The 26,747-nt window shown below is 39.9% G+C and overlaps 1 protein-coding gene across 19 annotated transcripts in view; it reads left to right on the forward strand.

Moving 5' to 3' along the window:
- Positions 1–26,747, forward strand: part of CADPS2 (calcium dependent secretion activator 2) — a 569,431-nt gene that overhangs the window by 188,661 nt on the left and 354,023 nt on the right. For all 19 annotated transcript variants that reach the window (XM_018046978.1, XM_013963420.2, XM_013963421.2 and 16 more), the window contains exon 3: positions 12,904–13,236. In XM_018046978.1, coding sequence (XP_017902467.1) covers positions 12,904–13,236 — 333 coding nt within the window. The remainder of the gene's footprint in view (positions 1–12,903; positions 13,237–26,747) is intronic.

Consider the following 26,747-nt stretch of genomic DNA (forward strand, 5'->3'; position numbering starts at 1 on the left):
TAGAGGAGGTTTTGTCAAGAAGATGAATACTTGGGCAGGGGGCTGAAAGGAACAAGGGTCTCGTGCTAAAACAGAGAAAAACGTGAAATGTGTGCCAGGAGGCCCCTGTCACCTGAGGAGTGTTTAACCTGGAAGGCTGAAGACAGTGTTGCTGCTGCTAAGTTACTTCAGTTGTGTCTGACTCTGTGCGACCCCATAGATGGCAGCCCACCAGGCTCCTCCGTCCCTGGGATTCTCCAGGCAAGAACACTGGAGTGGGTTGCCATTTCCTTCTCCAGTGCGTGAAAGTGAAGTCGCTCAGTCGTATCCGACTCTTAGCAACCCCATGGACTGCAGCCCGCCAGGCTCCTCCATCCATGGGATTCTCCGGGCAAGAGTACTGGAGTGGGGTGCCATTTAAAACCTGAAGAATGGCCTTGGGGAGAATTTAGATAGTCTCTACTATCACAGAGGTAAGAAGTAGGTGAGAAAGTGACAGCTACCTGTAGAAACAAAGGACTTTCCAGTAGCTGGTCCTGTCCATAGACAGGCTGAGCTTCCCAGGTGGCACTAGTAAAGAACCTGCCTGACAACGCAGGAGACATGAGACATGGGTTTGATCCCTGGGTCGGGAAGATCCCCTGGAGGAGGAAATGGCAACCCACTCCAGTATTCTTGCCTGGAGAATTCCATGGACAGAGGAGCCTGGCGGGCTAAAGACCATAGGGTCTCACAGAGTGACACAACTGAATTGGCTTAGCAAGCATGCACACAGTTTATTCCCCCCCACCCCCCGTGAACTGGGAGTTTCTCTTCCCTAAAGGAGTTTGGTGGTTTGGTTGTCTTTTTGATGGTGGTGGCCACGGTGGTAAGAGAATTCAAGCTCTGAAAGGGTGATTGGATTTATACCTTTGAAGTCTTGTGCAATCCTGAAAATCACATTCTGAGATTAAAAAATATCATTATTCCACCCATAGTTGCCATCTGGTGGAAAAACAAATAATTACACAGTATAGACTGCGGAACTCATCCAACACGTTTTTATTAAGAGTCGTTACTTGCCAGGGAGATGTTGTTCAAACGGTGTGGGGTTCATTTTTCTTTGACTTAAAGAATGTTTGCTTTCAAGATTGATTTACTTTCCAGAAATTCTTTCTTAGTTTTGGAACTTGGTTTGCTTGTAGGCTCTTGGCTCATCAAGAGTAAATGACTTGCAGTCCTCAAGATTCATGTTTTCTTAGCCGCCGTTTGAAAGGGCAGTAGCTTATTCTCCAGTGCACTGATAGTCTTGTGGAAAATATAATTTGATTCTTAGAAATATCTTCTCCCAATTTCTGCGTCAACATCTTCTCAGAAAACTTTCTTGATGATGTATCTGCAGCAAAGGACTCATATTGTTTTCAATCCATTGTGGATTATTTTGTTAAAACACAAGATCGTGTATTTCACTAACCCTGAAATATATAATGAAAATAATTTAAGTCAGTGGAGAAGACAGATAGTTATGTGAAAGAAAAACTGATTCTTGTTGAGGTTTGACAGAAAACAGCAAATTCTGTAAAGCAATTATCCTTCAATAAAAAAATAAATTAATTTTAAAAGTTATTTGTGAAAACAGGGCAGGAAGTAAATTTCAGAACAAAAGAGGTTGTTTGCTGTTGATTTTAACTTATGGTTTCTTCACATTTGATAATAGGATTGGTTAAATCAGTGATTTTCAAACTGCTGCAGACTTTCTTCAGTTTCTCCGTATGTTTGCACATTTTCGTAACATGATGTTGGTATAAAATAGGGTACAGGAATGTCAGGGCAATGTCTCATCACTGCAAGTTTCTAAACACATACTCTCTACTTCTTGAGGGACAGGTAACGATTCGGGTGCTGGCATAGGTCCACAGATTCACAGTTTGCATAACTGATTAAGAGCATATTTTACTATTTTATTTCATGTAATACTCAAAAAACTGTGTGAGAAAAAGTGATATTTATTCCTATTCCACCAGCGAGGAAACTGACCCAATACGGCTCAGTCTCTCAGCTTGTGCCACACCTTGGACACTCAGGTCTGATTTCCTTCTGGGTTTTGGTACATTCTTTCACGGCCAAGAGCAGTGCAGCAGACATGAGGATGAGATAAGAAGCGCTACACAAAATTGGAGTATTGTAAACCTGGAAACCACATTTCCTTCCATACAATGAAAATAAATGATTTTAAGGATTTACTGAATATTAGATACTAAGACTGTAAAGTAATATAGTCTTACTGTATTATTTTAAAAATTTATTTAAAAAAATAAAAAATTTTGAAAAATTTATTCTCTATATTATTATAATAAAGGGGGAAAATCCCCAAACAAGGAAACCTCTCCATAATATAGGCAGAATAAAGCAGCTCAACCTGTGAAGTTACTGCTGTTGTTGAGTCACTCAGTCATGTCCAACCCTTTGTGACCCCAGGGACTGCAGCACTCCAGGCTTCCCTATCTTTCAGTATCTCCTGGAATTTGCTCAGACTCATGTCCGTCGAGTCGGTGATACCATCTAACCATCTCTTCTTCTGTCATCCCCTTCTCCTCCTGCCTTCAATCTTTGCCAACATCAGGGTCTTTTCCAATGAGTCAGTTCTTTGCATTAGGTGGCCAAAGTATTGGAGCTTCAGCTTCAGAATTAGTCCTTCCAATGAATATTCAGGACTGATTTCTTTTAGGATTGAGTGACTGGATCTCCTGTTGTCCAAGGGACTCTCAAGAGTTTTCTCTAGCACTACAATTCAAAAGTGTCAGTCTTCAGTACTCAACCTTCTTTAAGGAGCTTTCAAAGTTTTCTTTAATTTTCTATAATACTATGAAACGTTGAATGAAACAGGGGAAGAGTGAGGGAATGGGTTGGAAAGTGGGAGGGTGATGCCTTTCTTTCACTGTATATATACATATAGAAATTGACCTTTTTTGCCCTTAAGACTTTCAGTCTGTACAGATCAGAAGCCCAGCTAGTAGTCAGTCATCATGCTTCTCTGTTTTTATTTGTGCTTGGATTGAGTGACTTGGTAGACTTCGTTTCCTGCTCTGTACTTACAGGGTTAAGGAGATTTTCTTCATCAGCTTAGGGAGATTTAAACTAATCATTGAGCTAGAAAATACCTATAAAGGAATACTAAAGGATCTGCTATTAGCTGATATTAGAAGAAAAAAGATTTATAAAAATTTGTAATATTAATAATGGGAATAGCATGCATATGTTTTCCCCCAAAAAAGTTTTTTTTATACTTTTCAAATCACATTTAAGTACATCTGAATGTAAAGTCATCTCAATTCCTACTGCACACAAAGTGAGAAGCCTTTAGTAGTTTAAGGGGTTTAGATCTGCTTTAAGGGCTTTAGAGTTGATATAAGGAATTTAGATAAGTTATAAGGCAGGATCTTTTGAGAGCATCTGCTTCCCAGTTTATAAAGGTCTAGGCATATCACTTACCTATATATATATATATATTTTTTTTAAGTTTGCTGTCAGTTTTAATTTACAATTTCTTAACATCTTTGAAGGGAATGGGATTGGTTAAAGGAGTGATTTCTAAACCTTGAAAATTCATGGATCAGAAAGGAAGAAAGGGAAAACCAGCAAAGTCAAATATTTTTTGCCAAGAAAGGTCAAGAACCACTACAAAACAAAACTAACCCACCATCTACTGTTAACAACATTGTATTACAGAGAAGTGACTTGAATCTATGATTTCTACAAATAATATATGGAATAAATTTAGCTTTATTAAAATTACTTTCAGTGTTCATTTCTTTACATTGAATCAGTGAAAACTTCATCCCACACTGGTCAAAACACCCCCATTTGGATTTAATAACTTTCCACAATCCATTAGGACTACGGGGACCTCATTATTTTCTTCAAAATTTGCCTATCAAATGATACCATACCGTACAGAGGATTTTTAAAGGTGCAGTTCTTAAGAAGTTCATAGTCTAAGCAGGAGAGAGATATAATGATGCTGTACGGAATTTGCTCACTGGAGGACAGGTATGTTTCTTACCTTCAGAGAGAATGGACAGTGCTAAGAAGGCCCAGCCACTCCAGTACTCTTGCCTGGAAAATCCCATGGATGGAGGAGCCTGGTAGGCTGTAGTCCATGAGGTAGTGAAGAATCAGACAGGACTGAGCGACTTCACTTTCACTTTTCACTTTGATGCATTGCAGAAGGAAATGACAACCCACTCCAGTGTTCTTGCCTGGAGAATCCCAGGGATGGGGGAGCTTGGTGGGCTGCCGTCTATGGGGTCATACAGAATCGGACACAAGTGAAGCGACTTAGCAGCAGCAGCAGCAGCAGCAAGAAGGCCTGGAATGAACAAGTGGCGTAAACTGGACAGCGTCACAGAGGAGGAAGGAATGACAGGAGTATATTCTGCCTGATTCTCTTCATTCTGTCTGCTCCTTACTTTCTCCCCTTCAGTTTAATGAACCATAAGTTGATAAATCGTCATATTTGATTGCATGGTCTAGGCTTAAATTTTCCCTCCTCTACAGTTCGGCTGTGTGACCTCAGACAAGTGTCTTTACCTCTCTGTGCTTTAGTTTCTTACCTTTAAAATATATACCACCACCTACTTTATGTTTCAAGGTTAATATAAATAAAGACCTAGAATAAATTTCAGCTGTTTTCAAATGCAGTCTTTCTCATGTAACTCCCTGACTTGAGCATTTGGATGGTGTTCCATGCTCTGGGGATAAAGACTAGACGCCTTTCAAAGACTTATAAAGCTAGTCCCTTCTCTCTCATCACTGTAGATTCATTCCCTTCACCAAAGCCCACTGAGGCCAGCTGTGTCCCACTCACCCCACTGTCCCTTGGTCTCCCCTCATATCTCAGCTGATTCTTCTTGGTCTTCATCCCTCATTCACCTTCTCAGGGAAGCTCTGTGACTTCCTCCAATAGACTCACAGCCTTGCTACAAACTCTCATCGTGCCAAAAATGCTCAGTTCTCAGTAACATTCATCATCCCACAGTCATTTTAGTTTCTGTAGCTTGCTTCTTCCACTATAAGTTCTGTGAAGGCAGCAAACCTATACCATTTTGCTCACCAGTAAATCCCCAGCACTGAGCACATTGCCCAGCATGGAGTATGTTTTGTTAAATATTTATGAAACAAATGGTTGTGCTTTTGGGGTGGAGACTGTTGGAGGTTAAGTATTTTTCTTTATTGGAACAGAAAGTATGTTCTTGGGAGCAGTGGAAGAGAATGCTGGAAAGATAGGTTGAGGGAGACTTGGATGGATGGTACGCCTGAAGTTATATAGTGCCAACAGGGAATAATCTGTCAACTAGCTTTAGACATGAGAAGTGACCTGATAAGAAATAATGGTATTAATGCTGGAAAACTGGGAATTATTTGATATCTAGTAAAATTAAATTCATCCCTGTTACCAAAAAAATTGATCATGGATTTGATAACACCTGAACAATAGATTAAGAAAGGGTTTATCCACGGGCCACATAGGTTATTGAAATTATTAGACAGTGTTTTCTTTGTCATTATTAAGGAGAAAAAGGCATCTGTTATAAGTGGGGCTCTTGTTCTTTCTCAGTGTTTTCCTGGCTGAAAACATGTTGGCAGCCTTCCCAGGAATCATCTCATAGATAGCCACAATGATTTGGCAAGCAGATAATGTTTTTCTCATCATTATACAATCCTTTTGAATCAAGAAGCAATGCATGTTTCAGATCAAAAGCAATATGTAAACAATAAGTACTTTTGTAAAAAAAAAAGTATATTTGAAGTTTTATTTGGACAGCTGAGCAGACTTAGCCTTTGCAGATATAGCTGCTTGTTGCAGTCACCACATTTCAATTTTGTTGTTGGTTCACCATGACTTGAAGATAGTAACTTCTGTGGTCTATAAACTTAGCAGGTGAATGGAAAGAGTGGCAGTTGGTGGTACTCAGAGGACCCATGTACAAGTTAAAAGTCCCTAAGATGTGGAGAAAGGTAGCATGCATACTATGTTAGCTTTCTGATGTCAGGACCATCACACCTCCACCCCCACCCCACCATGCTGAATTGGTGTGTTCAGTGGCTTTTTCGGAAGGTGATCAGTGGTTGGTAATTCCATAAGTGTTGGCCAGCACCCAGCATACTATATGGCTCTCGGGGTGAACCCTTGGTAGGAGGAGGAGGGGTACGGTGGGATGGAAGAGTGGGAAAGAAGAAAAAGCAAAGGGGTGTTACTTTTAAATTCCAAAGGTGGGGATTCAGTCTCTATTCTCCCAGTAACTTTGTGATTTTCGGCCAGTCACTTCTCTGCCTACCCACTTGATCTGCCAAAAGAGACTGATGATGAAATAAGGCACAGGGATGATGAGGATGAAAGGAGATAATATACGAAGAGCTCTGGGAAGACAAAACCTGTTTATCAATGGGAGTGTTGGTAAACTAAATTCCTGAAGCCATTTCTGTGCCAGGATAGCCCCCAGTTACATGTTCTTCAGACAGAATTTCATTGGAGAGGAAGGCACCCTAGACACAGAGATGAGCATCTGGAACTAGCCTTCACATGGGGTTACAGTTTACCTGCCTTTAACTTGATAAGTATTATTATGAAAGGACACAGGAATCAAGATAGTCGCAACCTAATGAGACTAAATCTATCATTGTTACAGTTTCATAACTTAGAACATCTGAAAATTTTTAAACTATAATTTCTGCAAAAACAGCACAGGTTGAGAAATAGACAATAGTATGGTTTTTAGACAGCTTATTTTAGACATCTTATTTTTCTCACTGAACTGGTTTCTCTGTGACATCACTTATTGTGCCTCTTTCCCTGAGATGTCTTTGCTTCTCCCATCATAGGAACAGGGTCCATTTCCTATACTTCTTTCTTCTGTAAACATAACTGAAACTCAGTAAACCATACTGGTTAATTATTTAAATTATGCAGTTGCCTGGAGGGGAAATATTGAATTATTAGTTTAACCATCCAAACTGTTTATTCCCCTCTCATTCTCTCATTCAGTGGATACTCTCTAAGTGCTTGCCTTGGTCGTAGGTTGGCCAAAAAGTAAGATTTTATGGGAAAACCCTGAATTAACTTTTTGGCCAACCCAGTACTAAGTGCCACAAATACAGTGGTGAGTGAAACTGTATTTGGTTTCATGGAACTTAGCCTTATGTGAGTAAAATGTAATAGAATTTACAATTAAATATTACAGTTACAAAGTGACTTTGAAGGAAGAAGAAAGGGTGCTAGGATTGCATGCAAGCAACATAGGTTATGGATGATTCAGGGCCTTAGTGGGGATCTGGAGAGCTGTTAGAGGTAACTTGGGGGCTGTGAGATGAGCAATGTGAAGAGTTTGGAGGAAAGATGGTGGAGGCAGGGGGTGGAGACTGAGTGGCAGGGCCATTTGCAGTGAAGCCAGGTGGCAGGTAGTTTGGGACCAGCCGAAGTGTAGGACCTCAAAGGCCTTGCTGATGACTTTTGGTGGAAAGTCAGAGAAGAATTTTTAAGCCAGAGAAGAATTTAAAGGACCAGACTAAAAATAACGTTTTTTGTTTTTTGTTTTTTGTTTTAAATATCAGTGAAGAGCACACCTTGGGGAAGATCAGAGTAGAGAGGCTGTCAGGAAAATTTCCAAGGCAGGAAGGAAGGCCAATTAAGAGGCAGCTACTCTTAGTCTCAGTGAGGGGCATGAAGAGGTGAGGAGGGATTTGGGGGTGGGTAGGGTCAACAGGGTTCAGTGAGAAGGTGTATGTTGGGAAATAAACATGGAGGAGATGGTGGAGTTAAGAGTTTCCAAGTCTCTCCAGAAGGGAGGGGGAAGTATTGCTACTCACTGAAGCAGACGGGCAGAAGGGTGAGCAAATAATGGGAAAAGTCATAAATCCCATTCAAAGTTTGTTAAATTAAGGGTGTCAGTAGGATGTGTAAGGAGAGCTCATGAGTCTCTCGTGAAGTTGCCATCAAGCTGTCCACTGAGACCGCACTTATCCTGTGGCTCAACTGGGCTAAAGAATTTGTTTTCCAGCCCACTCCCTTGGTTCTGGGCTGCCTGCAGAGGACTATTAGAGAACCTCAGTTCCTTGCCTCAGAGCATCTTACATCTACCCCCAACCACCCTGGGCAAGGATGGGAGAGTGCATGGCAGGCTTCCATATACTAGTCTCAAAAGCGACGTACTTCACAGTTCTCTGTCGTCCAGACCTCACACCGCCCTTGTTTCCTGATTGGTCTCCCTCACTGCCTACATGTCATTTCCCAGTTTCAGCTTTTTCCCTCCCCCTCATTTTCCTTTTCACCCACGTTTTCTAGAAGGACAGTTTATATTTGCTGTCTTAACTTGGTTACAAGGTGTCGTCTCCTGCTGCAGATCACTGCCTACCCTTTACCTATCTTCTCTGCCACAGGGCCCTTGACGGTGGTAGAGACAAATCCCTGCCAGTGTTTGTGGTACTTGATTCTCTCTCTCCTGACTGCTAACGTGTCATGTTTTTTTGCCATCTTTTTCTGTGACACTACCCACCTTCCCCTGGATCCCATTCTTCTGCCCACTTAGTAAATGTAGGTATTTCAGAGAGTTTTGTTCCATACTCTGGTACTGTTTTATTTGGTTTTCAAAGCTGGCCATTATCAACACTAAACTAATAATCAATGACCGTGCCCTCCCCATCTACCCACCACCATCTGCAACCCCTGCCCTCCGCATGTTGTTCTGCCTGTATTCTTTAATTATCTGTGGCTAGTGGAATCCAGACACCCCAGTAAAAACTGAATCGTGTTTTCCATGCCTTTACACGTCCTAGAATTCATCACGATGTGTTAATTATCTCCCTTCTGCCTCTCTCTCTAGCCCATGATGCTTGCCCTAGATCAAGGCCTTAGTGCTTTTTGCTTGGTCTCCCGTGCTCTCTGGTAGCTGATCCCAATCCCTGTTCTGGCTGATTGTCACCACCAGTTGTTTGTCTAAACTGTGCTTCTCAGTGTTTGAGCAACAAGTTACCCACCATCATCCTGACCCTCCGGCAGAGCTCAGATTCCTGGCTTGGCACAAACTGCATTCAGCTATCTGGTCTCTGTTGGTCTGACTGGCACAACTATTGCTCCCTTCACCCTTATATTTAATGTTCCTGAAGTATGGAAATTCGTATATTTCCCTCAAAAGGTCATGCGATTTTATACGTCTTTGCTTGTTATCTTTTACTTTTCTGAAATGTATTTTCTTCTCCCTTTTCTCCTTACGCAACCCACAGGTCATTCAGATCATAGACCCTTTGTTTCTGTCCTGTTTTTCCCTCCTCCCCAGCCTTGCCCCCCAGATAACAGAGTTGATAACCTCCTTCTCCTTCCCTCCCTTTGCATAGCTTTAGTCCTCTAGGTTTCTGTGTGTCCTCTCTCTCTCAGGGGGTATGAGCTGTTTGAGAGCAAGGTCTTTGGTTCACTTTGTGTCCCCAACTCTTAGCAAAATGCCTGACACATTGCTACCACTTAGGAAATGTTGATTCAGTAACATGAATTTTTACTGAGTCAGTATGAGTGTAGGTATCATTTTATAGGGGAAATTAAGACTTTATAAACCTAAGTTCATCAGTGTCCTTGCTTCAGAAACACTGTTTGGTGACTTGGTAGAATTTAGTACTAACTGTTAAGCAGAAGAGATTGAAAATAAAAAAAAAAAACTGAAACCCCTGCCAGCTAAAAGCATTAGATATCAAAGTAATTAAATGTTTTTCTGAAGCCAGTCATAAGGCATTTATGTTGTACTTAAAAAATATCTTGCCATCCCAGCTTTATATGATTACTGCATTTTCAAAAATTGTTTCAATTTCAAATATCTTCCCCTTAGAAGTAGTCTTCCTTGTAACATTTCAGTATTTCTGTATCATGGTGCAATCTGGAGATAGAAACCACACAATAATTGAACAGGAAAAGGTATAAACAATGAGAGATTTGCTACAGTGGGTAAAGAAAATACAAGAATATCAGAGTAGCAGACATAGGGAGCAGAGCCCCCAAGGAAGCAACAGATCTGGAGGAGGGTCCCATTCCCTTCATCCCAAAGGCTGGGGCCACATCTCCCTGGAGGAGACGTGGTGTGTCCTTCACAGACAGTCACCACCGTATTGTGCCAGTGGGACCCGCGGGAGTCTGCCTTCTGCAGTGCTACATCGCACAACTGCCCAGGAACCTGCCAGGGGGAGGGGTGCCTCTCTAAGCCAGCCTTGGGGTCTGCAGAGAAGCTGCCCCAGGGATGGTACCATGTGCCTGTAGGTAGACGAAAAGAACCTAGAACTAGAGCCCTCATCCTCCAGTGTCCCTCCAGCACCCTCTAAAATTGTGCCAGCTGCCAGAGGCAGGGCCATCGAAGGCCAGACTGGAAAGCAGGAGAAAAGAGGTGGAGACACCCTGGTGTATTTAGATGGATAATAGTTAAAGGCATTTTTAGGTAAAACATACTATATTAAGTATCTTAATTTTATTTTCCTTGATCTAAATAAATGCACTTTTCTTATACCTGTACCTTAAGATTTAACCGTAATTGAGCCACAGCTGGTTAAAAAAGAGAAAAAAAGAGGAAACATTGTGTATATGTGTCATATGTTTGCCTGCTATAAAATTCACAACCCTTATAAGCTGTTGTTCAGTTGCTCAGTCATGTCCGACTCTTGCGACTCCATGGACTGCAGCATGCCAGGCTTCTCTGTCCTTCATCGTCTCCCAGAGTTTGCTCAAACTCATGTCCATTGAGTCAGTGATTCCATGCAACCATCTTGTCCTCTGTTGTCCGCTTCTCCTCCTGCCTTCAATCTTCCCCAGCATCAGGGTCTTTTCTAAAGAAACAGCTCTTCACATCAGGTGGCCAAAGTATTAGAGTTTCAGCTTCAGCATCAGACCTTCCAAGGAATATTTAGGATTGTTTTCCTTTAGGAGTCACTGGTTTGATCTCCTTGAAGTCCAAGGGACTCTCAAGAGTCTTCTCCAACACCACAGTTCAAAAGCATCAGTTCTTTGGCACTCAGCCTTCTTTATGGTCTAACTCTCACATCCATACATGACTACTGGAAAAACCATAGCTTTGACTAGACAGATCTTTGCTGGCAAAGTAATGTCTCTGCTTTTAAATAGGCTGTCCAGTTTTGTCATAGCTTTACTTCCAAGGAGCAGGCTTCTTTTAATTTCATGGCTGCGGTCACTGTCTGCAGTGATTTTGGAGCCCAGGAAAATAAAGCCTGTCATTGTTTCCACTTTTTCCCCATCTATTTGCCATGAAGCAATGGGACCGGATACCATAATCTTAGTGTTTTGAATATTGAGTTTTAAGCCAGCTTTTTCACTCTTCTCTTTCACCCTTACCAAGAGGCTCTTTAGTTCCTCTTCACTTTCTGCCATAAGTTAGTAAGTTAGTCAACCAAAATATTCAAGTCAGGAATCCTCCCTGGCCAATGAGCAAAGATAGGAAAACAGCATTTTGTACGAATGGTCTAAAAAAGGGAGAAATCAAGTGGGGACAAGGTTTAGGACATGGTAACTCATGGCAGTCATTGGGGCTGCTTTGCATGGACCGTGTGTGCTGCTGGCCCGCACGCAGACAGACATGGTAGCAGCAGAAAACAGGGAGTGGGGTCTTGATTTAGGAGCACCTCAATGGCACCCCATTCCACTCCAGTGCTCTTGCCTGGAAACTCCCATGGTCAGAGGAGCCTGGTAGGCTGCAGTCCATGGGGTTGCAAAGAGTCAGACGCGACTGAGCGACTTCACTTTCACTTTTCACTTTCATGCATTGGAGAAGGCAATGGCAACCCACTCCAGTGTTCTAGCCTGGAGAATCCCAGGGACAGCAGGGCCTGGTGGGCTGCCGTCTTGGGGTCGCACAGAGTTGGACACGACTGAAGCGACTTAGCAGCAGCAGTATCCTGAGTCAGTACTTAGGAAAATGATTGATATTAACTTGTGTTCCAGAAGTCTTAACAACAGATGGAACTCATGGGGGCTATGTTAAATAGTCCTGCAGGCTCTTTGGAAGAATATTTTGTTATTATAGGAAGAAAACAGGAATAAAGTCAGTCTCATGTGACCTATAGAGGATTCATAGAAATATTAATAACAGAATCAATGTTTTGCGAATCCTGACTGATGTTTGTTGATAACTGGGTCTTTGACTTAGAAGAAAGGAGAGATCTGAGGCCAAGTCTGATGTCTCCCACACAGGATGACCTTACTGCTTGTCACCCATCTCTTCCTACACATTTCACAAGTGTCTCTCTCCCTAGTTGTCATTGTATCTTATTTCTTAGCTGGCATTTGTGGACAGCTAGAAGTTTCTTAGATTTTGCTTTTCCATCATGGATTCTTCGAGCTGTGAGAAGTGTGTGAGAAGTTGGGGAGCTGGTGAAGTCATGGATAGGAACAGGTGTACCCCACCCCCATCTGTACAGTTGTGATTAATGATTGTACCCGGAGGATATTGACTTAGATACTAGGCTTACCACACTGTTAGCTTTCAGTTTCTCAAACCTTCTCCTTACTGAAGAACTACTCAGAACTCCCAAGTACAGATAGAGAAGCTGGGTCATCTCTCCAATTACCTTCTCAATCAGCTCTTGAGGGTATCAGTTGCAGAGATCGCCCCACATGACCTTCAGGTCTCCACATGACCTTCATGTGGCGAGTCTATATGTCAAGGACGGATCATCTTAGGAGGTTCTCAAAACTCATTGTTTTTTCTCCTAAATATTTCAGCATTTTAAGAGAGATGATTTGAAGCTTCCATTTTGTCACTAGTTAACATGTTTTACAAAACATTTGAACCACTGAAGAATGTTTGGTGTCATAACTCTTGGATTGCTAAAAGCAGTTGGCGTTAGTGGCCCTACCTAATTGTAAGTGGGTTTTTTATTAATTTTTTGTTTTGTTTTCAGGTTTTTCTGAAGAGTGATCGAGTGGCCAGAATGGTTCAGAGTGGAGGATGTTCTGCCAATGACTTCAGAGAGGTGTTTAAGAAAAATATAGAAAAACGGGTGCGGAGTTTGCCGGAAATTGATGGCTTGAGCAAAGAGACAGTGCTGAGTTCCTGGATAGCCAAGTATGATGCCATTTACCGGGGTGAAGAGGACTTGTGTAAACCGCCAAACAGAATGGCCCTGAGCGCTGTGTCTGAACTTATTCTGAGCAAGGAACAACTCTATGAAATGTTTCAGCAGATTCTGGGGATTAAAAAACTAGAACACCAGCTTCTTTATAATGCATGTCAGGTAAGTGATTATGCTATTTCCTCTTCTGCTGTCTGACTCAGAAAATGAATACCCAGTGTTTGCAAGCCTATAAAGAGATACTTTACGTTCTCTCATCACTTTGTTTGAAAATTTGAGTGAAACTGAATTTTAATAAGTCGGATAATGACATTTGGAAGAAGCTTTAAAGAATTATTTGATAGAAGAAGAATATCTGTGCATTTTATTCAACAAGTAATTGTTCGCATGTGCCCTGTCTTAGACCATCAGATTTGTACCTATTGGGTATATATGGGGCATGCCCTGAATAGTAAAGTGAAAATCATTTCTTATCTGAAGAAGCTTGGCAATTTATAATAAATAGGTATTCCTCACTGCAAAATAGTTTTTCATACAGATATGATACTCTTCAGAGTTTTATGGCAGTGACTGAAATTTCAAAATTTTTCTTCCTTAACCCAGCCAGATAGAATGAATTGAAGAAGGTTGCTAAATTTCATAATTTAGTAATGACAGAGTAAATAATATATTTTCTCTTCAGTTGTTATTTTAATCATGCATATCAAAAATTGAGTACAATGTCCGGTTTGTTCCATGTCTTTCACCTTTGGAGCCTATGATTCGTCTAAATGTATGCCTTCCATAGTTGTATTTTGTTTGCTTATTTTAGTGGTGTAAATGATTGAACTGTGCCCTAATAAACAATGTAAGTTGACAAAATTCTGGCATTTTAAAATTTGTATGTTCATTAAGAGTGATACTTCTATAATGTACATATGTTTACATTTATTTTCAATCTTTTTGCAAATCTGCTTCTCAATTTCTGTATTCTATATGTGTCATTTACTTTGCATTACTAATTTGTGACTCATTTCCAGCGAATAAATTAGCAGAATTAATTAATAGACAAGCAGTGTGGAACCTTAACTCTGTGAACAATTCATGCATTCACTGTAATTGTTTTCACTGTGTTATTAAACCAGGTGGTGGTTTTGATAATATTGGAGGATGCCTATGAAGCTAAAATCTTCCATTGTAAAAGAAGCACTACTGGGACTTTGTATTTTTAATGAAACAGTAACTCACTTGTATAGTTAAATATTGATGAACATAATTTATTAGTAAGAGTCAGCTTTAGACATTCAGTAGATGTTTACCAACTAGTCAAGTCAAAAACTTTGCTAGGTGTTGGGGAAGCCAAGCTAAACCAAATAAACTACTTGTTCTCTATGTACTGAAGTCTTAATAGAGCAGATAGGCCTCTAAAATCCATGATTACAAATGCTTTAGAATTTATCCTGAATTTTACAGGGTCATCACATAAATTCCTGTGGACCTGTGAGTTTAAATTAATTCAAGATGTGTTAAATTTAATCTTTTGCTTACTTCTGCAGATGATTTCTACAGTAAGGGTTTTGACTTTTGACCCCCTGGTTTCTGTCCTCTACGGTCTGGAACATACTTCTAGTTTAAATCTCCATCTGTAATAACGCATGTATTTTTTACCTTCAGTTCTGTTGGTATTTAACCTCCTGTATCTTGATGCTTTTTAAGTTCATACACATTTAGCATTTTATGTCTTTTTGTGAAATTAACCTCTTCATATAAACTCCAATTTTGTCCTTGATAATCTTTTTTCTTTTTTCCAAAATCTGCTTTGTCTCCAACTCATATGGCTTCTTCTGCTTTCTTTTTTAAAAATTTTTATTGGGGTATAGTTGCTTTACAGTGTTGTGTTAGTTTCTGCTGTATAGCAGAGTGAAGCAGTTATATGCGTACATATCCCCTCTTTTTAAATTTCCTTCCCCTTTAAGTCACAGAGCATTGACTAGAGTTCCCTGTGCTATACGGTAGGTTCTCATTGGTTGTATATTTTATGCATAGTAGTGTACGTGTGTCAGTCCCAGTTTCCCAGTTCATCCCAGCCCCCCAACTTCCCTCTTTGGTATCCATAAATTTGTTTTCTGTATCTGTGAATCTTCCTTCTATTTTGCAAGAAACTTCATGTGTACCATTTTTCTAGATTCCACATACAAGCGATATTATACAATTTTCTTTTCTAAACTCACTTCACTCTGTTTGACAGTCTCTAGGTCCATCCACCTCTCTGCACATGGCACTATTTCATTCCTTTTCATGGCTAAGTATACTTTAACTTTCTTTTGGTTAAGGTTAGCATGGTGTATCTTTCTCCATCTGTTTACTTTTAGCCTATCTGATCCTTTGTTTAAAGTGGATTTCTTATAAACACCTTATTACTTCTTGGTTTTGGTTTTAATCAGTCTGACAATCTGTCTATTAATGGGTGTGTTTCGACCATTGTATTTAAAGTGATGGAATTGGATCAAATTCCAGTCTTTGTAAGCCTTGGCAGTTTTTTGTTTGTTCTTTGTCTCCCCTGCTTTTTGTTGCCTTCTCCAATTTTAACTGGATTTTTGTGTTGTTCCATTTTATAGCCTATTTTGATATACTGCCTATCTTTTAAAAGTGTCTTTAGTGATTGCCCTTGGACTTACAGTATACATTTTAACATAATCTAAGCTCATCTTCAAATAACAGTGTAGGGCTTCAAGTGTACTAGAGGTCTCCCATAGTAGAGAATTCTCAATTCTTCACTCCCATTCCTTATGAAATTTCTGTCATTTATTTCACTTATAATGTGTTCTTTTCACCCATCATATGGTTACTACTATTGCTTTTAACAGATAACTTTTATATCAAATAATAATAAAAATAAAAGATACACACTTATATAATTTCACCTTCATTTATTCCTTCTCTGACACTTTTCTTTCTTCATGTAAAAGTTTCTGGCCTGCATCATTTTCCTTATCGGAAAAACTTAACATTTCTTGAAAGGCATGACTGCTGCTGCTGCTGCTGCTAAGTCGCTTCAGTCGTGTCCGACTCTGTGTGACCCCATAGACGGCCTCCTACCAGGCTCCCCCGTCCCTGGGATTCTCCAGGCAAGAACGCTGGAGTGGGTTGCCATTTCCTTCTCCAATGCATGAAAGTGAAAAGTGAAAATGAAGTCGCTCAGTCATGTCTGACTCTTAGCGACCCCATGGACTGCAGCCTACCAGGCTCCTCCATCCATGGGATTTTCCAGGCAAGAGTACTGGAGTGGGGTGCCATTGCCTTCTCTGGAAAGGCATGACTACTGATAATGAATTCACCCAGTTTTTGTTTTTCTGATAAAGTCTCTTCCTCCTTTATGTTTAACAGATAATTTCCCTAGATAAAGACTTACCAGCTTTTTTTTTTTTCTTTTAACACTCAAGATTTTACTCCATTGTCTTGCTTGTGTAGTTTCTGAGAAATTTGATCAAACTCTTAACTTGATTCTCTCTATATAAGATGTTTTGTTTTTGTATTTCTCTTTGTTTTTGTCCTCTAGCTTCCTTTAATACTTTCTCCCTATCTTAGTTTTTTGTAGCTTGAATATGATATGCCTGCCTAGATATGAGTTTTTTATATTTTTCTTGCTTGGAATTTTTTTTTCTTAGTTTTTTATTTTTTAAATTTTAAAATCTTTAATTCTTACATGTGTTCCCAAACATGAACCCCCCTCCCACCTCCCTCCCCATAACATCTCTCTGGGTCATCCCCATGCACCAGCCCCAAGCATGCTGTATCCTGCGTCAGACATAGACTGGTGATTCAATTCTTACATGATAGTATACATGTTAGAATGCCATTGTCCCAAATCATCCCACCCTCTCCCTCTCCCTCTGAGTCCAAAAGTCCATTATACATATCTGTGTCTCTTTCCCTGTCTTGCATACAGGGTCGTCATTGCCATCTTCCTAAATTCCATATATATGTGTTAGTATACTGTATTGGTGTTTTTCTTTCTGGCTTACTTCACTGTGTATAATCGGCTCCAGTTTCATCCATCTCATCAGAACTGATTCAAATGAATTCTTTTTAACGGCTGAGTAATACTCCATTGTGTATATGTGCCACAGCTTTCTTATCCATTCATCTGCTGGTGGACATCTAGGTTGTTTCCACGTCCTGGCTATTATAAACAGTGCTGCGATGAACATTGGGGTACATGTGTCTCTTTCAATTCTGGTTTCCTTGATGTGTATGCCCAGCAGTGGGATTGCTGGGTCATACGGTAGTTCTATTTGCAATTTTTTAAGGAATCTCCACACTGTTCTCCATAGTGGCTGTACTAGTTTGCATTCCCACCAACAGTGTAGGAGGGTTCCCTTTTCTCCACACCCTCTCCAGCATTTATTGCTTGCAGATTTTTGGATCGCAGCCATTCTGACTGGTGTGAAGTGGTACCTCATTGTGGTTTTGATTTGCATTTCTCTAATAATGAGTGATGTTGAGCATCTTTTCATGTGTTTGTTAGCCATTCGTATGTCTTCTTTGGAGAAATGTCTATTTAGTTCTTTGGCCCATTTTTTGATTGGGTCGTTTATTTTTCTGGAATTGAGCTGCATAAGTTGCTTGTATATTTTTGAGATTAGTTGTTTGTCAGTTGCTTCATTTGCTATTATTTTCTCCCATTCAGAAGGCTGTCATTTCACCTTGCTTATATTTTCCTTTGTTGTGCAGAAGCTTTCAATTTTAATTAGATCCCATTTGTTTATTTTTGCTTTTATTTCCAGAATTCTGGGAGGTGGATCATAGAGGATCCTGCTGTGATTTATGTCTGAGAGTGTTTTGCCTATGTTCTCCTCTAGGAGTTTTATAGTTTCTGATCTTACATTTAGATCTTTAATCCATTTTGAATTTATTTTTGTGTGGGGTGTTAGAAAGTGATCTAGTTTCATTCTTTTACAAGTGGTTGACCAGTTTTCCCAGCACCACTTGTTAAAGAGATTGTCTTTACTCCATTGTATATTCTTGCCTCCTTTGTCAAAGATAAGGTGTCCATATGTGTGTGGATTTATCTCTGGGCTTTCTATTTTGTTCCATTGATCTATATGTCTGTCTTTGTGCCAGTACCATACTGTCTTGATGACTGTGGCTTTGTAGTAGAGCCTGAAGTCAGGCAAGTTGATTCCTCCAGTTCCATTCTTCTTTCTCAAGATTGCTTTGGCTATTCGAGGTTTTTTGTATTTCCATACAAATCTTGAAATTATTTGTTCTAGTTCTGTGAAAAATGTGGCTGGTAGCTTGATGGGGATTGCATTGAATTTGTAAATTGCTTTGGGTAGTATACTCATTTTCACTATATTGATTCTTCTGATCCATGAACATGGTATATTTCTCCATCTATTAGTGTCCTCTTTGATTTCTTTCATCAGTGTTTTATAGTTTTCTATATATAGGTCTTTAGTTTCTTTAGGTAGATATATTCCTAAGTATTTTATTCTTTTCGTTGCAATGGTGAATGGAATTGTTTCCTTAATTTCTTTTTCTACTTTCTCATTATTCGTGTATAGGAATGCAAGGGATTTCTGTGTGTTGATTTTATATCCTGCAACTTTACTATATTCATTGATGAGCTCTAGTAATTTTCTGGTGGAGTCTTTAGGGTTTTCCATGTAGAGGATCATGTCATCTGCAAACAGTGGGAGTTTTACTTCCTCTTTTCCAATTTGGATTCCTTTTATTTCTTTTTCTGCTCTGATTGCTGTGGCCAAAACTTCCAGAACTATGTTGAATAGTAGCGGTGAAAGTGAACACCCTTGTCTTGTTCCTGACTTTAGGGGAAATGCTTTCAATTTTTCACCATTGAGGATAATGTTTGCTGTGGGTTTGTCATATATAGCTTTTATTATGTTGAGGTATGTTCCTTCTATTCCTGCTTTCTGGAGAGTTTTTATCATAAATGGATGTTGAATTTTGTCAAAGGCCTTCTCTGCATCTATTGAGATAATCATATGGTTTTTATTTTTCAATTTGTTAATATGGTGAATTACATTGATTGATTTGCGGATATTGAAGAATCCTTGCATCCCTGGGATAAAGCCCACTTGGTCATGGTGTATGATCTTTTTAATGTGTTGTTGGATTCTGATTGCTAGAATTTTGTTGAGGATTTTTGCATCTATGTTCATCAGTGATATTGGCCTGTAGTTTTCTTTTTTTGTGACATCTTTGTCAGGTTTTGGTATTAGGGTAATGGTGGCCTCATAGAATGAGTTTGGAAGTTTACCTTCCTCTGCAATTTTCTGGAAGAATTTGAGTAGGATAGGTGTTAGCTCTTCTCGAAATTTTTGGTAGAATTCAGCTGTGAAGCCGTCTGGACCTGGGCTTTTGTTTGCTGGAAGATTTCTGATTACAGTTTCAATTTCCATGCTTGTGATGGGTCTGTTAAGATTTTCTATTTCTTCCTGATTCAGTTTTGGAAAATTGTACTTTTCTAAGAATTTGTCCATTTCTTCCACGTTGTCCATTTTATTGGCATACAACTGCTGATAGTAGTCTCTTATGATCCTTTGTATTTCTGTGTTGTCTGTTGTGATCTCTCCTTTTTCAGCTTTCTGAATTTGAGGGTTGGTGTCTGTCATTAAATTTGGAAATTTCTCATCCATTATTAACTTCAGGTATTCCTTATATCCTATCTTTACCTTCTCCTGCTAGTATTTTGCTTATCTTTTTAATGTCTAGTTATGTTATTATTCATAGTTCTGGAATGTTCTGTTTTGTGTGTGTTTTGTTTTTTGTTTGCTTTTTATTTCTTTTTCTCTTTGCATTTCAGAGAGGAAACATTCAGCTGACCTTCAGGTTTGTTGATTGTTTCTTCAGAAGAATTCTGATTCTAAAGAAAGAATCCACAGGTTTACTGATGAGCCCATGGAAGGCATTGTTCTGTCACTGATTTTGACTTCTAGCATTTCCTTTTGACTCTTTTCTTAGAGTTTCCATCTTCCTACTTATATTACTCAGCTGCATGATTTCAACTTTTTCCATTAGAGTCTTTAATATATTATTACTTTAGTTCAGTTTCTCACTTGTGTCCGACTCTCTGTGACCCCATGAACTACAGCACACCGAGCCTCCCTGTCCATCACCAACTCCCGGAGGCCACCCAAACCCATGTCCATTGAGTCAGTGATGCCATCCAACCATCTCATCCTCTATCGTCCCCTTCTCCTCCTGCCCTCAATCTTTCCTAGCAGAAGGGTCTTTTCAAATGAGTCAGCTCTTCATGTCAGATGGCCAAAGTATTGGGAGTTTCACTTTCAGCATCAGTCCTTCCAGTGAACACCCAGGACTGATCTCCTTTATGATGGACTGGTTGGATCTCCTGCAGTCCAAGGGACTCTCAAGAGTCTTCTCCAACACCACAGTTCAAAAGCATCAATTCTTCGACACTCAGCTTTCTTTATAGACCAACTCTCACATCCATACATGATCACTGGAAAAACCATAGCCTTGACTAGACGGACCTTTGTTGGCCAAGTAATATCTCTGCTTTTTAATATGCTATCTAGGTTGGTCATAACTTTTCTTCCAAGGAGTAAGTGTCTTTTAATTTCATGGCTGCAATCACCATCTGCAGTGATTTTGGAGCCCAGGAAAATAAAGTCAGCCACTGTTTCCACTGTTTCCACTCTTTCCCCATCTATTTCCCATGGAATGATGGGACCAGATGCCATGATCTTCGTTTTCTGAATGTTGAGCTTTAAGCCAACTTTTTCACTCTCCTCTTTCACTTTCATCAAGAGGCTCTTTAGTTCTTCACTTTCTACTATAAGGGTGGTGTCATCCTCCAGCCCAGCATTTCTCATGATGTACTCTGCATATAAGTTAAATAAGCAGGGTGACAATACACAGCCTTGACATACTCTTTTTCCTATTTGGAACCAGTCTGTTGTTCCATGTCCAGTTCTAACTGTTGCTTCCTGACCTGCATATAGGTTTCTCAAGAGGCAGGTCAGGTGGTCTGGTATTCCCATGTCTTTCAGAATTTTCCACAGTTGATTGTGATCCACACAGTCAAAGGCTTTGGCATAGCCAATAAAGCAGAAGTAGATGTTTTTCTGGAACTCTCTTGCTTTCTCGATGATCCAGCAGATGCTGGCAATTTGATCTCTGGTTCCTCTGCCTTTTTGAAAACCAGCTTGGACATCTGGAATTTCGCGGATCACGTACTGTTGAAGCCTGGCTTGGAGAATTTTGAACATTATTTTGCTAGCATGTGAGATGGGTGCAATTGTGTGGTAGTTTGAGCATTCTTTGGCACTGCCTTTCTTTGGGATTGGAATGAAAACTGACCTTTTCCAGTCCTGTGGCCACTGCTGAGTTTTCCAAATTTGTTGGCATATTGAGTGCAGCACTTTCACAGCATCATCTTTCAGGATTTGAAATAGCTCAACTGGAATTGCATCACCTCCACTAGCTTTGTTCATAATGATGCTTCTTAAGGCCCACTCAACTTCACATTCCAGGATGTCTGGCTCTAGGTGAGTGATCACACCATCATGATTATCTGAGTATGAAGATCTTTTTTGTACAATTCTTCTGTGTGTTCTTGCCACCTCTTCTTAATATCTTGTGCTTCTGTTAAGTCCATACCATTTCTGTCTTTTATTTAGCCCATCTTTGCATGAAATGTTCCCTTGGTGTCTCTAATTTTCTTGAAGAGATCTCTATCTTTCCCATTCTATTTTTTTCCTCTGTCTCTTTGATCACTGAGGAAGGCTTTCTTATTTCTCATTGCTATTCTTTGGAATTCTGCATTCAAATGGGTATATCTTTCCTTTTCTCCTTGATTTTAGCTTCCTTTCTCTTTGCAGTTATTGATAAGGCGTCCTCAGACAGCCATGTTGCTTTTTTGGATTACAGTTACTTAAATTCCTTGTTTGTTAACTACATATGTGCCCCATCTTAATCTGGTTTGGAGGCATGATTTATCTCCACCGATTATTCTTTTTTTCTTTTTTGCCTTTTGACATGCTTTGTAGCATTTTGTTGAAAGCCAGACATGTAGTATCAGGTAAGTAAATGCTGTGATATATTTGCCTTTAGTGTCAGCACTTATGTTAGTCTGACTGGGAGGTTGGTTGGGTTTAATGTTTGTTGTAGCCACAGGTATAAGAAGCTTTAAATTCTTCTAGTGTCCTTGTCTTTGTCTCTGTCTTGACGTGGTCTTCCCTAAGTATTCCTCTTCAGAGTGTATCTTGCAGCTCTTTTAGCCATGGTCAGCTCTTATTCTGGAGCCACTGGTAGTATGGTAAGGTTTTGGGGAGAAGAAGTGTGTTCTACCATTTGATAAAGTCTCAGTCTTTCAGAGGATCTATGTCACAAGAAAAGACACCAATTCTGGGAAAGATTGAAGGCAAAAAGAGGAAGGGGGCAACAGGGGATGAGATAGTTGGATCGCATCAGTGACTCAATGGACATGAATTTGAGGAAACTCCGGGGAATAGAGGAGGATAGAGAAGCCAGGTGCGCTGCAGTCCATGGGGTCACAAAGAGTTAGACCCAACTTAGGGACGGAACAACAACAACAGTATCTCAGCTCAGTAACCTTCACAGATGTTTCTATCCTTTGTCCATGAATATTGTTTTTCCTGTTTATCTACATCCCTTTATCGCCTTCTCTAGCTGAACCATCCCTATGTATTTCCTTGAAATCTTGACCCTGTTCACACTGGGTTTTTTGTTATCATATTTCCTTTAGACAGGACAGAAAGACTGCAGAGGATTAGAGAGGGCAGCCTCCTCCTCTAGCTGGGATTTGTTTTTCCATGTTTTCTTCTAGCCAAGTCTCTCCCCGTTTGTTAGGGAGAAGAATCAGGGAGGTAGAACAATGGCTTCTCTTTCCCTCTCCTTGCCAGGTCCACATGTGAAACCTTCTTGGATCCTTACTGTGAGAATTTGATGAGGTTACTGGAAGAAGGCCCAGGAAAGCATGGAAGCTCCCTTATGGTTACAACCCCAGGTGTTTCTCACTCTAAGCCCTCAGCTTCTAGTTATTTGCCAAAAATTACTTGTCAGATACATGTTTTTATATTTCTGACATCCATTGACTTCTGCTCCAAATGTAGTATCTCTCTGTTTGGCCTGTGTTTCCAGATATTAGGTTAGTGATTTTCCCCAAAACCCCATAAGTGAAGAAAAGTCATTGATTTTCAGCTTCTCCAACTCTTATTGTAAGGACAAGAGGGATGACGTCTTCCAAGCTCTTTACATGTCTGAGCTGAAATTGGAGTTCCTTTCACTTCTAAGATGTGAAAGAAAAGCTTAAAGATTTTTTGATGAACTTAAATTACAAAAATACTCATACATAAGTGAAGAGCTTTCCTTTGGAATAACAATCGTTTTTCAGAAATGAGGAAAATGGATTGTTGAGAAAAACAGCTGAGATTCTTTTTTTTTCCCCTCAAGAACCAATCTATCTTATCTGTTCCTTTGTTGTCTTTCAACAGAATTTTAAAAAGAAAAGATTATAGAAACCACAAAAAATAGCCTGCCCCAGTATAGGAAAGGAATGATATGAGGAGAGAAATACAGAGAGCAGGGCTTGGAGGAGCAGAGAGGGTCTAAAGCTAGCTGAGTGGCTCGCACATGGCTCCAGGTATACATTGGTGGAATTTTCTATACTTTTCCTGGGTCTCAAGAAAGGCTCTGAGACTCTTGCTTCTCTATTTATTTACCGTTGTCTTACTCCTTGTTTTTGCCAACAGCATCCTCCTTGTTATTGTTCAGTCTTTCAGTCGTGTCCTGTTCATTGTGACCCCATGGACTGCAGCGCGCCAGGCTTCCCTGACCTTCACCATATCCCGGAGTTTGCTCAAGTTCATGTCCATTGAGTCAGTAATGCTCCTAGGAGTGTCCTCCTAGGAGATCTCAAAGATGTGTTGTTGCTTCAGGGTCAGAAGCTCAGGATAGGAAGCTCTTCTGCTAGGACATGCAGGAAGTCTACAGCCAGACAGCGCCTGGGGACTTGGGAAGGAAGGGAAATGAATGAGGAGACACAGCCAGCAAGTACCCCACATGGTTTTGCAACCCTTGTCCCAGAGCCCTGGGAATTGCATCTGGAATGGAAAAATAGGAAGCCATCATCTGAAAAAGCATAGGTGTTTCTGTGACTTCCAGTCAAAGCCAAGAACTTAACTAATGCAGGCATAAAAGAAATTCTTAAAGCACTAATTTAGAAGATAGCACATATCACAATTAAGTTATGAAACCAGGGATAATCAAAAGAATAATTATTTACAGGGTCTCAGAAATAAAGCGTTTAAGAACAACCCACGTATGACATAGATGAGTGATTGTGCTATTAAAACTGTCAGATTTTGGATTCTTTGGTTTGAGAATATCGTATTTGCATTGGAGCACAAAATGCTAAGGAAAAAAGATGGAAAAGAGTGCCAAGGGTACATTCAGCAATGAGCAACATAACAATACCACAATCTGACACCATTAGCCGTCGTTTACTTGAATCAGGGTATTAAAGTAACGGGGGTGAAAGAAGCCTAGTCTGTCAGTAGAAGGTTTAATTTCAGGGTAACTCTAAGGAAATGCACTGCACTTCAAGTAAATACAGTTATACTTTTGGGAAAATGAAGCTAGTAGATATTAAAGCCATGTGTTTTATATTCTTGGGTATAATTTTTATTCTTTTAATCACCTATTTTTGAATTAAAATACTGTTGCCTAAGTGGTACTAGTAATGAATCAGCTGCCTTTCTTTGAACGGAAATGAAATGCTTTTTAAAGATTATTTAAAAATATGACAAAGGATGGTGCGGTTTGTTCAAATCAATTAGTTAACCCATTCTGTGTAATCCTGTAGGGAACACAGATGGGAGCATAGACATGACATCTAGTTATTTGTTAGCTTTAATCTTTAAAAAAAACAAAGCCCTGCTGTACATGCCTCAGTGATGTGGTCAGTCCCTGATACACCTTCTTGAGGCTGAAGATGCCACGTTGGGGAGGACTGTGTAATCTTCAGGTGTGCCATGGAAAAGGGTCAGGAGGACAAGGAGATGCTGTGTATTCTGGGGGAGGGAGGGACATGTGCAGGTATGGAGATATAAGCAGACCCTTGAGCTGCAGGGAGCTACTAGGATAAGGAGGGGTTGGGGCTGTGGTTTAAGGTGATATTAGCACTCGTGGGTGTTCTTGCCTGGAGAATCCCAGGGATGGTAGAGCCTGGTGGGATGTCATCTCTGGGGTCGCACAGGGTCAGACACGACTGAAGCGACTTAGCAGCAGCAGCAGCAGCAGCACTTGTGGGTAAGGCTGTTGTAGATTGCAGAGACACACTCCTAAATGAAAATAAGCAGAGTCTGAGCAGTGGAATACACAGTCCCATATACAGGCTGTCATTCTCCCTCTTCTACTCCTGTATTTTAAGAGGATTAATTAACTGAATTTTACAGCCATCTAAATCCTGATCTTTTCTGCCAAAGGCAATCTTAGTTAATCTTTCATAATCTCATTCCATTCACTGGAGAAAGTCTCACCCGTGTTTACCTAAGAGTCAAAGCAAAGTTAACTGAAATCTTCTTTTTTAAATACAGCCCCCTACTTCTCCTCCAAATTCTTTATATCCTGCAGACTCTTAATAACTGTATTAAGTAATACTCCTGAATTGTTTGGATGTTTGTAAGGAATAAGCAGGAATATTTATGAATAGTTAAAAAGTATTGTGTTCAGTCTTATGATTTCTTTTCACTAAAAATTCTCAGCTTTAGAGATTAAGTGCTTCAGGTCTAGAAATTAAAAAATAAAATAATCAAAAGAGGCAGTTGCAATGCCTCTTGCATCTCTCCTTGTGAGAGTCTTCGTTTGAAAGTGCAGAAACAATGAGGCATTCTATTCTGAAGACCCCCTATCAAGGTTGTAAAGGGAAAATAGAGATGCGCATTCTCAGAGGAAATTGATATCTGCCTTTCACCCCTGTCATCTTTTTTCTCAACTAGTAGCATGTGGCTGGTAATACATTTTATCATAATTTGTCTACTTTGGCAAAAATAGAAAAGCACATTCTATAGAGACAATTACATTTGATAACAGTCATTGCTAGATAGGAAAATAAAGTTGAGGAAATGACTGTTAGCAAGGTATATCTTTCCTTGTGAGTGTAATTTTAAATCTCTAGATGCTTGAGGGAAATATTCAAGTGAATGTCATTAAATGGCAATTGTCATGTTTTAGGAAACAACAAGAAGCAACTGAAGGAAGACCTTGAGACTGATTGGATCTTATAATACCTGACTTTTGAAATCCTGAATTTAACAATTGGAATAGGTATAAAGTTTATATACATATTCACTTTTAAAAGTGAAGGTATCATGATATAAGTTGATGAATCTGATTTCAGTTAAATGAATTGGAGTTTGGTTAATAATGTTGAATCAATTTCTTCTCTAAAAATTAAGGTTTTAAAATTGTGAATACCACTGTTATATTCTTAAATCAATGTATAGCTTTTATCAGTGTTGCTTCATTTGACTTTGTATTATTATTATTTTTTTCTGATCTTTGGCCTCTATGTATGGTAAAGATACAATCAGATGGTAAAGAATCTGCCTCCAATGAGGGAGACCCAGGTTCAATCCCTGGGTTGGGAAGATCCCCTGGAGAAGGGAACGGCAACCCACTCC

The sequence above is a fragment of the Capra hircus genome, chromosome 4 (assembly GCF_001704415.2).
Source record: "Capra hircus breed San Clemente chromosome 4, ASM170441v1, whole genome shotgun sequence".
NCBI lineage: Eukaryota > Metazoa > Chordata > Mammalia > Artiodactyla > Bovidae > Capra > Capra hircus.